Source organism: Rutilus rutilus, assembly GCF_951802725.1.
Source record: "Rutilus rutilus genome assembly, chromosome: 17".
Taxonomy (NCBI): domain Eukaryota; kingdom Metazoa; phylum Chordata; class Actinopteri; order Cypriniformes; family Leuciscidae; genus Rutilus; species Rutilus rutilus.
In genome coordinates this window covers 707,910-720,142 of record NC_140230.1, presented here as the reverse complement: position 1 = coordinate 720,142, position 12,233 = coordinate 707,910, and the positions used below count along the sequence as shown (strand labels likewise).

The window sequence follows — 12,233 nt, the reverse complement described above, 5'->3', positions numbered from 1 at the left end:
TTGGGCGGGAGCTTGAGGTCTGATTGGTTACAACAGCATTTTGGGCGGGAGCTTGAGGTCTGATTGGTTATGACAGTATTTTGGGGTGGGACCTTGAGGTCTTATTGGTTACAACAGTATTTTGGGCGGGAGCTTGAGGTCTGATTGGTTATGACAGTATTTTGGGGTGGGACCATGAGGTCTGATTGGTTACAACAGCATTTTGGGCGGGAGCTTGAGGTCTGATTGGTTACAACAGCATTTTGGGCGGGACCTTGAGGTCTGATTGGTTACAACAGCATTTTGGGCGGGAGCTTGAGGTCTGATTGGTTATGACAGTATTTTGGGGTGGGACCTTGAGGTCTGATTGGTTACAACAGTATTTTGGGCGGGAGCTTGAGGTCTGATTGGTTATGACAGTATTTTGGGGTGGGACCATGAGGTCTGATTGGTTACAACAGTATTTTGGGCGGGAGCTTTAAATCTGGGCTGCGTTCAGCCCCGACAAAACGTTGCACAACGTTTTTTAAACCGAAACGGTGATGCGTTGAACACACTGTTCTGATGACGCAAGAGTTGCACTTATGGCAGCTGAGAAGGCCATTCTTTGTGAAGAATTTTCTGAGCCTGATGAAGTCGGTATAAATATGTGTTTAATACTACAAAATATGCCCGATGTTACAGTTACTGCACTTGCCGCCCAGAACAAAAGAGAACATCCCAATCGAGTGAAGGGATTTGTGGAAACTGAAATGGAAGCACATCTTACCTAATTCAGACTAAAACACATCTATTTAGCCTCACATACTGACTTTATTTGTAGTTCATACTGTTTTAATACCCTGTATTTTCTTTCTCATTTTTAGGAAAAGCACTTAATTACCATTGTTTATTTCTATACCAAATGTCATACACTTGCAATGAAGCTAAAAATATAAACAACTACATCATTATGTTGATATCCTATATTTTTACAATAAAACTTACGACAAACATGTCTTCTAATATCCTCAGTTGTTGCGTATACCGAGCTGCATCGAACACATTTGTAAATTACTTTCCTTGAACCCATTGTGCGAGTTCACTTTAATACTGCGTGCTTTATACATGTTGCTGCTGATTGGAGTGCAGTTCTGACACACCCACCAAACAAGAGAAAACGTACTCAAACCCCATTGCACACCGTTTCCAGGAAACATGACGTTCAACCCGGAAACCGTAGCAAAACGTTGCGCACCGTTTTGAACTTGAACATGCCCCTGATTGGTTACGACAGCATTTTGGGCAGGACCTTGAGGTCTGATTGGTTTCGACAGCATTTTGGGCAGGACCTTGAGGTCTGATTGGTTACAACAGCATTTTGGGCGGGAGCTTGAGTTCTGATTGGTTTCGACAGCATTTTGGGCGGGACCTTGAGGTCTGATTGGTTACAACAGCATTTTGGGCGGGAGCTTGAGTTCTGATTGGTTTCGACAGCATTTTGGGCGGGACCTTGAGGTCTGATTGGTTACAACAGCATTTTGGGCGGGAGTTTGAGTTCTGATTGGTTTCGACAGCATTTTGGGCGGGACCTTGAGGTCTGATTGGTTACAACAGCATTTTGGGCGGGAGCTTGAGTTCTGATTGGTTTCGACAGCATTTTGGGCGGGACCTTGAGGTCTGATTGGTTACAATAGCATTTTGGGTGGGAGCTTGAGGTCTGATTGGTTATGACAGTATTTTGGGGCGGGACCTTGAGGTCTGATTGGTTACAACAGTATTTTGGGCAGGAGCTTGAGGTCTGATTGGTTTCGACAGCATTTTGGGCGGGACCTTGAGGTCTGATTGGTTACAATAGCATTTTGGGTGGGAGCTTGAGGTCTGATTGGTTATGACAGCATTTTGGGCGGCAGCTTGAGGTCTGATTGGTTTCGACAGCATTTTTTGGGGCGGGAGCTTGAGGTCTGATTGGTATGACAGCATTTTGGGCGGGACCTTGAGGTCTGATTGGTTTCGACAGCATTTTGGGCGGGAGCTTGAGGTCTGATTGGTTACAACAGCTTTTGTTGGGTGGGAGCTTGAGTTCTGATTGGTTTCGACAGCATTTTGGGCGGGACCTTGAGGTCTGATTGGTTACAACAGCATTTTGGGCGGGACCTTGAGGTCTGATTGGTTACAACAGCATTTTGGGCGGGACCTTGAGGTCTGATTGGTTATGACAGCATTTTGGGCGGGACCTTGAGGTCTGATTGGTTACAACAGTATTTTGGGCGGGAGCTTGAGGTCTGATTGGTTTCGACAGCATTTTGGGCGGGAGCTTGAGGTCTGATTGGTTACTGCAGTATTTTGGGAGGGAGCTTGAGGTCTGATTGGTTTCGACAGCATTTTGGGCGGGAGCTTGAGTTCTGATTGGTTACAACAGCATTTTGGGCGGGAGCTTGAGTTCTGATTGGTTTCGACAGCATTTTGGGCGGGAGCTTGAGTTCTGATTGGTTACAACAGCATTTTGGGCGGGAGCTTGAGGTCTGATTGGTTACAACAGCATTTTGGGCGGAAGCTTGAGGTCTGATTGGTTTCGACAGCATTTTGGGCGGGAGCTTGAGGTCTGATTGGTTACAACAGCATTTTGGCGGGAGCTTGAGGTCTGATTGGTTACAACAGCATTTTGGGCGGGAGCTTGAGGTCTGATTGGGTACAACAGCATTTTGGGCGGGACCTTGAGGTCTGATTGGTTACAACAGCATTTTGGGCGGGACCTTGAGGTCTGATTGGTTACAACAGCATTTTGGGCGGGACCTTGAGGTCTGATTGGTTACAACAGCATTTTGGGCGGGAGCTTGAGGTCTGATTGGTTATGACAGTATTTTGGGGTGGGACCTTGAGGTCTGATTGGTTACAACAGTATTTTGGGCGGGAGCTTGAGGTCTGATTGGTTATGACAGTATTTTGGGGTGGGACCATGAGGTCTGATTGGTTACAACAGTATTTTGGGCGGGAGCTTTAAATCTGGGCTGCGTTCAGCCCCGACAAAACGTTGCACAACGTTTTTTAAACCGAAACGGTGATGCGTTGAACACACTGTTCTGATGACGCAAGAGTTGCACTTATGGCAGCTGAGAAGGCCATTCTTTGTGAAGAATTTTCTGAGCCTGATGAAGTCGGTATAAATATGTGTTTAATACTACAAAATATGCCCGATGTTACAGTTACTGCACTTGCCGCCCAGAACAAAAGAGAACATCCCAATCGAGTGAAGGGATTTGTGGAAACTGAAATGGAAGCACATCTTACCTAATTCAGACTAAAACACATCTATTTAGCCTCACATACTGACTTTATTTGTAGTTCATACTGTTTTAATACCCTGTATTTTCTTTCTCATTTTTAGGAAAAGCACTTAATTACCATTGTTTATTTCTATACCAAATGTCATACACTTGCAATGAAGCTAAAAATATAAACAACTACATCATTATGTTGATATCCTATATTTTTACAATAAAACTTACGACAAACATGTCTTCTAATATCCTCAGTTGTTGCGTATACCGAGCTGCATCGAACACATTTGTAAATTACTTTCCTTGAACCCATTGTGCGAGTTCACTTTAATACTGCGTGCTTTATACATGTTGCTGCTGATTGGAGTGCAGTTCTGACACACCCACCAAACAAGAGAAAACGTACTCAAACCCCATTGCACACCGTTTCCAGGAAACATGACGTTCAACCCGGAAACCGTAGCAAAACGTTGCGCACCGTTTTGAACTTGAACATGCCCCTGATTGGTTACGACAGCATTTTGGGCAGGACCTTGAGGTCTGATTGGTTTCGACAGCATTTTGGGCAGGACCTTGAGGTCTGATTGGTTACAACAGCATTTTGGGCGGGAGCTTGAGTTCTGATTGGTTTCGACAGCATTTTGGGCGGGACCTTGAGGTCTGATTGGTTACAACAGCATTTTGGGCGGGAGCTTGAGTTCTGATTGGTTTCGACAGCATTTTGGGCGGGACCTTGAGGTCTGATTGGTTACAACAGCATTTTGGGCGGGAGTTTGAGTTCTGATTGGTTTCGACAGCATTTTGGGCGGGACCTTGAGGTCTGATTGGTTACAACAGCATTTTGGGCGGGAGCTTGAGTTCTGATTGGTTTCGACAGCATTTTGGGCGGGACCTTGAGGTCTGATTGGTTACAACAGCATTTTGGGTGGGAGCTTGAGGTCTGATTGGTTATGACAGTATTTTGGGGCGGGACCTTGAGGTCTGATTGGTTACAACAGTATTTTGGGCAGGAGCTTGAGGTCTGATTGGTTTCGACAGCATTTTGGGCGGCAGCTTGAGGTCTGATTGGTTTCGACAGCATTTTTTGGGGCGGGAGCTTGAGGTCTGATTGGTTTCGACAGCATTTTGGGCGGGAGCTTGAGGTCTGATTGGTTACAACAGCTTTTGTTGGGTGGGAGCTTGAGTTCTGATTGGTTTCGACAGCATTTTGGGCGGGACCTTGAGGTCTGATTGGTTACAACAGCATTTTGGGCGGGACCTTGAGGTCTGATTGGTTACAACAGCATTTTGGGCGGGACCTTGAGGTCTGATTGGTTATGACAGCATTTTGGGCGGGACCTTGAGGTCTGATTGGTTACAACAGTATTTTGGGCGGGAGCTTGAGGTCTGATTGGTTTCGACAGCATTTTGGGCGGGAGCTTGAGGTCTGATTGGTTACTGCAGTATTTTGGGAGGGAGCTTGAGGTCTGATTGGTTTCGACAGCATTTTGGGCGGGAGCTTGAGTTCTGATTGGTTACAACAGCATTTTGGGCGGGAGCTTGAGGTCTGATTGGTTACAACAGTATTTTGGGCGGGACCTTGAGGTCTGATTGGTTATGACAGTATTTTGGGGCGGGACCTTGAGGTCTTATTGGTTACTGCAGTATTTTGGGGCGGGACCTTGAGGTCTTATTTGTTATGACAGTATTTTGGGCGGGACCTTGAGGTCTTATTTGTTATGACAGTATTTTGAGCGGGACCTTGAGGTCTGATTGGTTATGACAGTATTTTGGGGCGGGACCTTGAGGTCTTATTGGTTACTGCAGTATTTTGGGGCGGGACCTTGAGGTCTTATTTGTTATGACAGTATTTTGGGCGGGACCTTGAGGTCCTATTTGTTATGACAGTATTTTGGGCGGGACCTTGAGGTCTGATTGGTTATGACAGTATTTTGGGGCGGGACCTTGAGGTCTTATTGGTTACTGCAGTATTTTGGGGCGGGACCTTGAGGTCTTATTTGTTATGACAGTATTTTGGGCGGGACCTTGAGGTCCTATTTGTTATGACAGCATTTTGGGCGGGACCTTGAGGTCTGATTGGTTATGACAGTATTTTGGGCGGGACCTTGAGGTCTTATTGGTTACTGCAGTATTTTGGGAGGGAGCTTGAGTTCTGATTGGTTATGACAGTATTTTGGGCGGGAGCTTGAGGTCTTATTGGTTACTTCAGTATTTTGGGAGGGAGCTTGAGTTCTGATTGGTTATGACAGTATTTTGGGGCGGGACCTTGAGGTCTTATTGGTTACTGCAGTATTTTGGGAGGGAGCTTGAGTTCTGATTGGTTATGACAGTATTTTGGGCGGGAGCTTGAGGTCTTATTGGTTACTTCAGTATTTTGGGAGGGAGCTTGAGTTCTGATTGGTTATGACAGTATTTTGGGGCGGGACCTTGAGGTCTTATTGGTTACTGCAGTATTTTGGGAGGGAACTTGAGTTCTGATTGGTTATGACAGTATTTTGGGCGGGAGCTTGAGGTCTGATTGGTTATGACAGTATTTTGGGCGGGAGGTTGAGGTCTTATTGGTTAGAGTTAGGAAAGTATGGCATTCAGACTCCAGGGTAGGGTTGTACCAGCCGTTCGTAAGTTCTTTCTTAAGTTGGAACGTAAAGGCCACACTAGAGGCTTAGTAACTACTAGCTAGTTTGTAACTAACTCTGTACTTTGTTCCGTTGCACCATTTGTTCGTAAGGCAGAACGTTGTTAGCAGGTCGTAAGCTCTCCGTAATGCATAGTCACATAATATGATGTTTAGCCTTGATGATCCAATAGCAGCCTTCAAAGATGTGAGCAGAAGTTGTGTTGAAATGCCGTGAATTTCAGTTCATCCCTCATTCTAACTTTTTTTGCCTCACGTTACTAACGGTAAAAATAAGTTTCCATTAAATACGATAGCCTACTTGATCATGAATAACAGAAGTGTTTTTATATGTAAATAACATTCAGAAGCTGTATTTGAAATGAAATTAATAAGGATCAATAAATGAATACAAAAAACATAAGAAATTACGTTTATTGATTATGACTGATATTTGACATGCACAACATGGACCGATGCACACAGCGGCGTGCTGTTTAGGACGGGTTCGTGTTAAAGAGCCGCTAAAAAATAAATCTTTTCACATAATGTTCTCTCTCTTAAAATGTAAGCGAGTGTAAATGTAATGTCAGCATTATCATATATGATGGTCAATTGCCCTAATGTGGAACACTGCCTAATGTGGGACACCTAAGGTCTAGTGTTTGTAGGTCCCCCATAAATACTAGCCTGACTACGTCAGACTTCGTACTTCCGCTCAATTTCAGTTCGCTTCTGTACTCAGTCTGAGATAGCGACCGTTATCCCCATTTTCCTCTGGCCTCAAAACAGCCGGCCAATCAACGAACAGAGGGCGGGCTGAGAGCCGTGACGTAGACGCTGATTGTACCGTGGATGCGTAGATTTACTTCACATAATCTGCAAAAGTCGTTCACAGCCATGTTCACTCCGGTATTTCACTCGATGGTTTTGTTTTCGCATCATAGGCCTACTACATGTGTTTACAGTGGAAGTTAGATGCGGCTGAGCATGCGCATAACACACGCCATAACCAAACGTTATGTGACTGGCTTACGGGTAACCAATGATTTTAAACTTCAGACAAGCGCCCATCCGCGAGAAAGAAAACGCTTTTCAATTATGCCCTTCCAGACTCTGTCTACGAAGCAAAGTGAAGTAGCAGAGTTTGGTATTACCAGGCTACATAAATACATGAATGACAGTGAAACTATGGGTTAGACAAAGCTGTGGTGTCATGTGATCAAAATCACAAGACCTATCAAATATCCAATCATATTTGAGGGTGGAGCAATCATCAAACAGGAGGCACCTTGTGTGAAGACCATCCGAAGGTTAGTGACAGAGTTTGAACAAATTTGATATTAAGGAGTTAAATACATTTATCAATCCTGCTACTTTTTAGCCTAATATGCTTATGAAATGTTTGTCCATCAAAAAATAGTCTAACTTTGTGTATAAACTATATATTTTATATTTTTATCAAATTTCCTAGTGTCCCACATTAGGAAATGTGGTTTCCAAATCCGGGACAGCATGATCAGCCTAATGTGGGACAGTACTTTAATGAGTCAAAAATGTGTGGTGGGGCAAACATGGTTATTTACATGGTTTTAGTCTTGTAATGCAATATTAGAATACTGTTAATGCAGATTTTTACAGTGATGTGAATTTTTTTATTCTTGGAGGGCGTTTTGAAGGCTCTTTTTTGTGTATGTGTGCGTGCGCATGCGTACGTGTGTGTGTGTGTGTCTCTCTCTCTCTCTCTGTGTGTGTGTGAGTGTGTGTGTGTGTGTGTGTGTCTCTCTCTCTCTCTCTCTCTCTGTGTGTGTGTCTCTCTATCTCTCTGTGTGTGTGTGAGTGTGTGTGTAAAAGGTAGGTAGTTGACTTAAAATGAAAAATAAATCAATTTAAAAACGCAGTAGAAAACCAATAAAGCCATTCCACTTTATTTTGTGCATCTGATTAATTCAATGAAATGTATTTCAGATCACAATGGCAAAGGTGAAAACGTTTTCAACTGGAGTTAGGTCTAACAGCACGTTTATGAATTAAAGTTCGTTCAAGCTGTGTTTGTTGTTAAGTAAACTGAACTAGATAATACTGTATTATCCGTCTGATGATGTTGTCCATGTTTCATCCATCCATAACCAAGAGAATCACTAACAAAGATTTAAAATAAAATAAGATTTTACTATTCCACATGTATCAATGTGATTTTTGGCCTTTTATCATAGATTTTTCACTGTCCCACATTAGGAAGCTGCAGATTGTCTCAGACAACTTGCATTAAGAGCACTAATATGTATATAATTTCTCTTATGAATGGGTTATCTGAATTTTCTCTTTTGATTTGATTAGGACACATCCTGGGGTTTTTAATGTTAATGATTTAATGTTTTGGTTACACATCGCAATACGTCACAGAAGTCTGAAGTGCAAAAAATCTCCCACATTAGGGCAATTCACCTGTCTAAGGAACTGAAGTCTGTCAGGCAGAAGAAGAGCTTATTGATGCAGTTCTGTCTGATATTTTAGTCCAACCGTTACTCCTGATCGGAGGCTGCCGTATAAGTATTTAGTTTATACGTAGAGTTACGCTTCAGCTAAGTTTAATGGTGCAACGCAAAAATATTTAGAAGTGCGTAAGTCGTAACTTAGTGTCCAACTACGTCAAAACTAGGCTAAGTTGTAACAACAGCTGGTGCAACCGGCCCCAGAACTATAAAGCGAAACGTTTGACTAAAGTGAATAGTTCTCCCGTCTGAATGGCATACCGTCCAGAAACACACAGTGATTGCTGGAATCACTTTATTATGAAAATACATTTAAGTGCAAGATTTGCAGCCAAAATAGCAAATGAGGCCTAACGAGAACACTATTGTAAAGATGGCTGTGAATTCTTTAGTTTAGTTTCAAGGTTTCAGTGGCTTTTGGGTGCCTTAAAATGTATAAAGAACTATTTAATGTAGATTAAATAGTTCTCATCTAGCCAAACAACATTCGTGCTGACAGTCATATATTTTTACATAGGCTACTCCGTCCTCCTAGGGGTTTCACATGATTACCAATCTTGGTTTTTGGGTTCTCAAAAGATTTCTCCATGGTCAGGCAATACAGTTATGGAGAAAAAGTGGGGAAAAAAAGTGTCTTATATGTTCTACAAGCACTGAGTAATTCAGATCAAACTTCAACTATCAGCGAATGTTTGCGGTGAATCAGAGTTTATCAAATAGATCATCTAAGCCTCATCAGGCTTTTTTAACACATGAATGGAAACTACTTGCAATGTTAATAAATCACCTGCAGCTTTAATAGATATTTTTGTGACTTTTCCATCAATGTTATTAAAAGTTTTGCAAAGTTACTTCAGCAGTGACCAGTTGCATAAACTGTTGTTCAGACTAGTCTTAAAGTCATTTTATTAATTATTTTCTTCAAGATTGGTCATAACTTTATAACATTAGTAACATAAAAATGTAGATTGGTCTAATTTGACTCCAAAAAGTGATATTGACTACACCTTGGTTAACTGCTAGTGGGACAAACTAGTTATTTTATGCTACTATTACATTTTATATAATATAACATTCAACAAGGCCAGCTGCTGGTTACCTCAACTGTTTAAAGTTACAGGCTAAATACGTGTCTGTTTACTAGCAAAGTACCATAGTAATAAACCTGCTAAAGGAAGAAAAACAACCATTCGGCTGACCAGAGAACTGTCTTTTAATGAAGGTTTAGTTCAGCTAATTAAGTCTGGAGAGCAAGTAAACATTACACCGATCTGCTTATTCTTCAAATCAATAAAACACACAGTGTCAACAGCATGAGGAATCATCACAGCATCTGTACATTATCCCCAGAATAGACTGTAAACACCGCTAACACGACAGCTCGACTAACGTTAGTTCTAGCCCTCCTCACTGATGTACGGAAGCTTTAGCTAACATTAGCATCGATGCGGATCAGCTCAAAAAGCGCTTTAATTAAGTGTACATGTTTCTCTAGTGCAGGCGAGTGGCATCTGAAGTGTGTGAGAGGAGCATTCTCTCAATCTGCAGCACACGAGCGTGTTATTAATATCATTCCGCCGCAATCACTCCTGCAGCAACACACACACACACTCACAGAGCAATACTATATCCGGGGACTATATACACGCGCTTCAAATGGCTTTCTCTACTCTTCTGCCCCATTATAGACATGCCCTACGCACTTAAGCAAACAGCTCATGGTGTGAGGTTTTTATTTGTGAGACTGCGGTTGACTTTACCGGTTTCGCTGTCATCTTTAACCCTCTGTTTTCGCGGCCGGCCCCGCGGCATAGTTCCAGTTTAGAGCGGGTGTAGTGTGAGCGATTCGGATTCAAAATGGCGGCGGGTTGAGCGAGCCGAGACCCGAGACAGAAGCGCCAGATCTGGAGATCACACTGGAGGAACGGCGACACCTAGCGGACACACTCGCACTGCACTGCGCGTGTAACGGACAACTATAAGTGGTTGCTTCTTTCTGTAAACAGTCAATACATTGAACGTACTTGGAAAATAGGTTACATTTCATTACATTAAATACATTTTAATGACTTTTTATATCACCTTTCATGTCAAGGAATATTGCGCGAACTTTAAAGGGGCGGAGCTACAGTGGTGCCGTAAGATTTTCGGTGAATGGGCGGAGCTAACATTAACATCCCTAACGAAAATTACCATGGTTTTATTAAAAATACCTGTTCATTTATGCCCGATAGTTTGTCATTGTGTCCCATGTTATGTTTTATTTAATGATTACAGCCGTTGATTAGCCAGTTTATCATTAGGATACACTCTCCACGTAAACGAGGAAAAGTAGGGTAAGTTAGACAATAAGTTTAATAAACACTTTTTTGTTATAATGGGTAGCCTAGCCTAAAACTCTCTTCATATCCTGATAGCAATCAATAACAGAAGTGATATAAATATTAAAACATGTATATCTTCTGTGGAAGTCTCAGTACTAAAAAATATGCGGTCCGAAATGCAAGGAAAATGATGTTCTACCTGCCAGTCAACATATCGTCACCTTCCTAAAATAATTGCCTAAGTCATTTTTTGACAAAAATGATTTTTTTTGCATATTAGTCATCTCCTCATGATGCTGGCCACCTCTGGTAAAATCCCCACATCCTCAGTTGAACAGATCATGCAGTTCTACCCCTGCAGTGTAATGGCCTATGTCAAGAGTGTGACTGTTTTATTTGGCCTAAGTCAAAAGATTTTACAAGCAATTAAAAAATTTTAAAAGGCAATTTTACAAGCTTTCAAGATGGGAGCTGCATCAAGAAGACCGAACCTCTGAAGTTATTTTTCATTTTTTTGTGTGTTTTCTGAGAAACCTGAAAAATGACTTAGCCAATTATTTTAGGAAGGTGACGATATGTATACCGCAAACATTACACGTCTATCAGCGCTTTTCATGCTATGCGGTTATAACAGACAGTTATTATTTGATTATCTTTTCTTGTAAGATTATTGTACTTTTTATTTTATTTTTTTATTCAATTAATACAACAAAACCCCCTGATTCATTAGAAGACATAGACCCAGGTCTTCACTCATGTGTGATATTGTCCTCAAATCTCCCCTAGTAGATGTGCTTCTGCACACCAGGACATTTGGTCTGAAGGTGAAGTATAATTCAAGTAAACATACAGTAACAGCGACATACCTTCAAACACACACCCCACATGAGCTGGACCCTGGAAACACTTTCTGTCCATGAAACTCCTTTTATTAAAGGAAGAAAAATGGTTATAGGACCATGGTGAGGGGCTTTATATTCTTAATTTATAACTTCCATGAAGCCTTCGCCACAGGAGTTCAAATGATCCTCTCTTCATTGCTGGGTTAATGGGGTTAATAATCCTTTCATGCATGATTATGACAACCTCAGCCAGGATTTTTCCCTGTGTGTTTTATTGCTCTTAGAAAGACAAGATTTGAAAGTTTTTTTTTTTTTTTTTTTTTTTACATTTCTCAAAGAGGTTTTCAGATGTTATTATGCATTTATGGTTTTAACCGAGGAGACAGGGCTCGACATTAAGCCTTTCCGTGTGCTTGTGCTTCGGACAACTAAATCTGTCATTCACTTGTCCGGAAGAAAAGGTTGCTTGGCCGGATTTTTTTTGTTGTTTTTGTTGTAAATATAATTTATTCTGAAGCAATATTCTCACCAGTGTTCAAACAGCTTTGATATGTTTAAATCTGCATATTGTCATATCTACACCTTTAAATTAAAAAGTAATTAAAAAAAGTTAACGTTCCTTCTGTGGCACTTGGTCAGTTTTTTCCAAGCTGAGGTCGATATTTTAGCAGTAAAGTAATGTCATGTCGTTTCAAAAAGTTGTTGGTCATTAAATGGAT

At 41.7% G+C, this 12,233-nt stretch overlaps 1 protein-coding gene across 2 annotated transcripts in view; it reads right to left on the bottom strand.

The window, feature by feature from the left end:
• The window catches only part of znf236 (zinc finger protein 236), a 70,986-nt gene extending 60,776 nt beyond the window's left edge, over nucleotides 1–10,210 (bottom strand). Inside the window, exon 1 of one of the 2 annotated variants that reach the window (XM_084435665.1) lies at nucleotides 10,109–10,210. In XM_084435665.1, coding sequence (XP_084291791.1) covers nucleotides 10,109–10,160 — 52 coding nt within the window. In that variant the 5' untranslated portion in view covers nucleotides 10,161–10,210. The remainder of the gene's footprint in view (nucleotides 1–10,108) is intronic. The other variant, XM_084435666.1, reaches the window with a different exon arrangement.
• Between the last annotated feature and the right edge of the window lie 2,023 nt (nucleotides 10,211–12,233).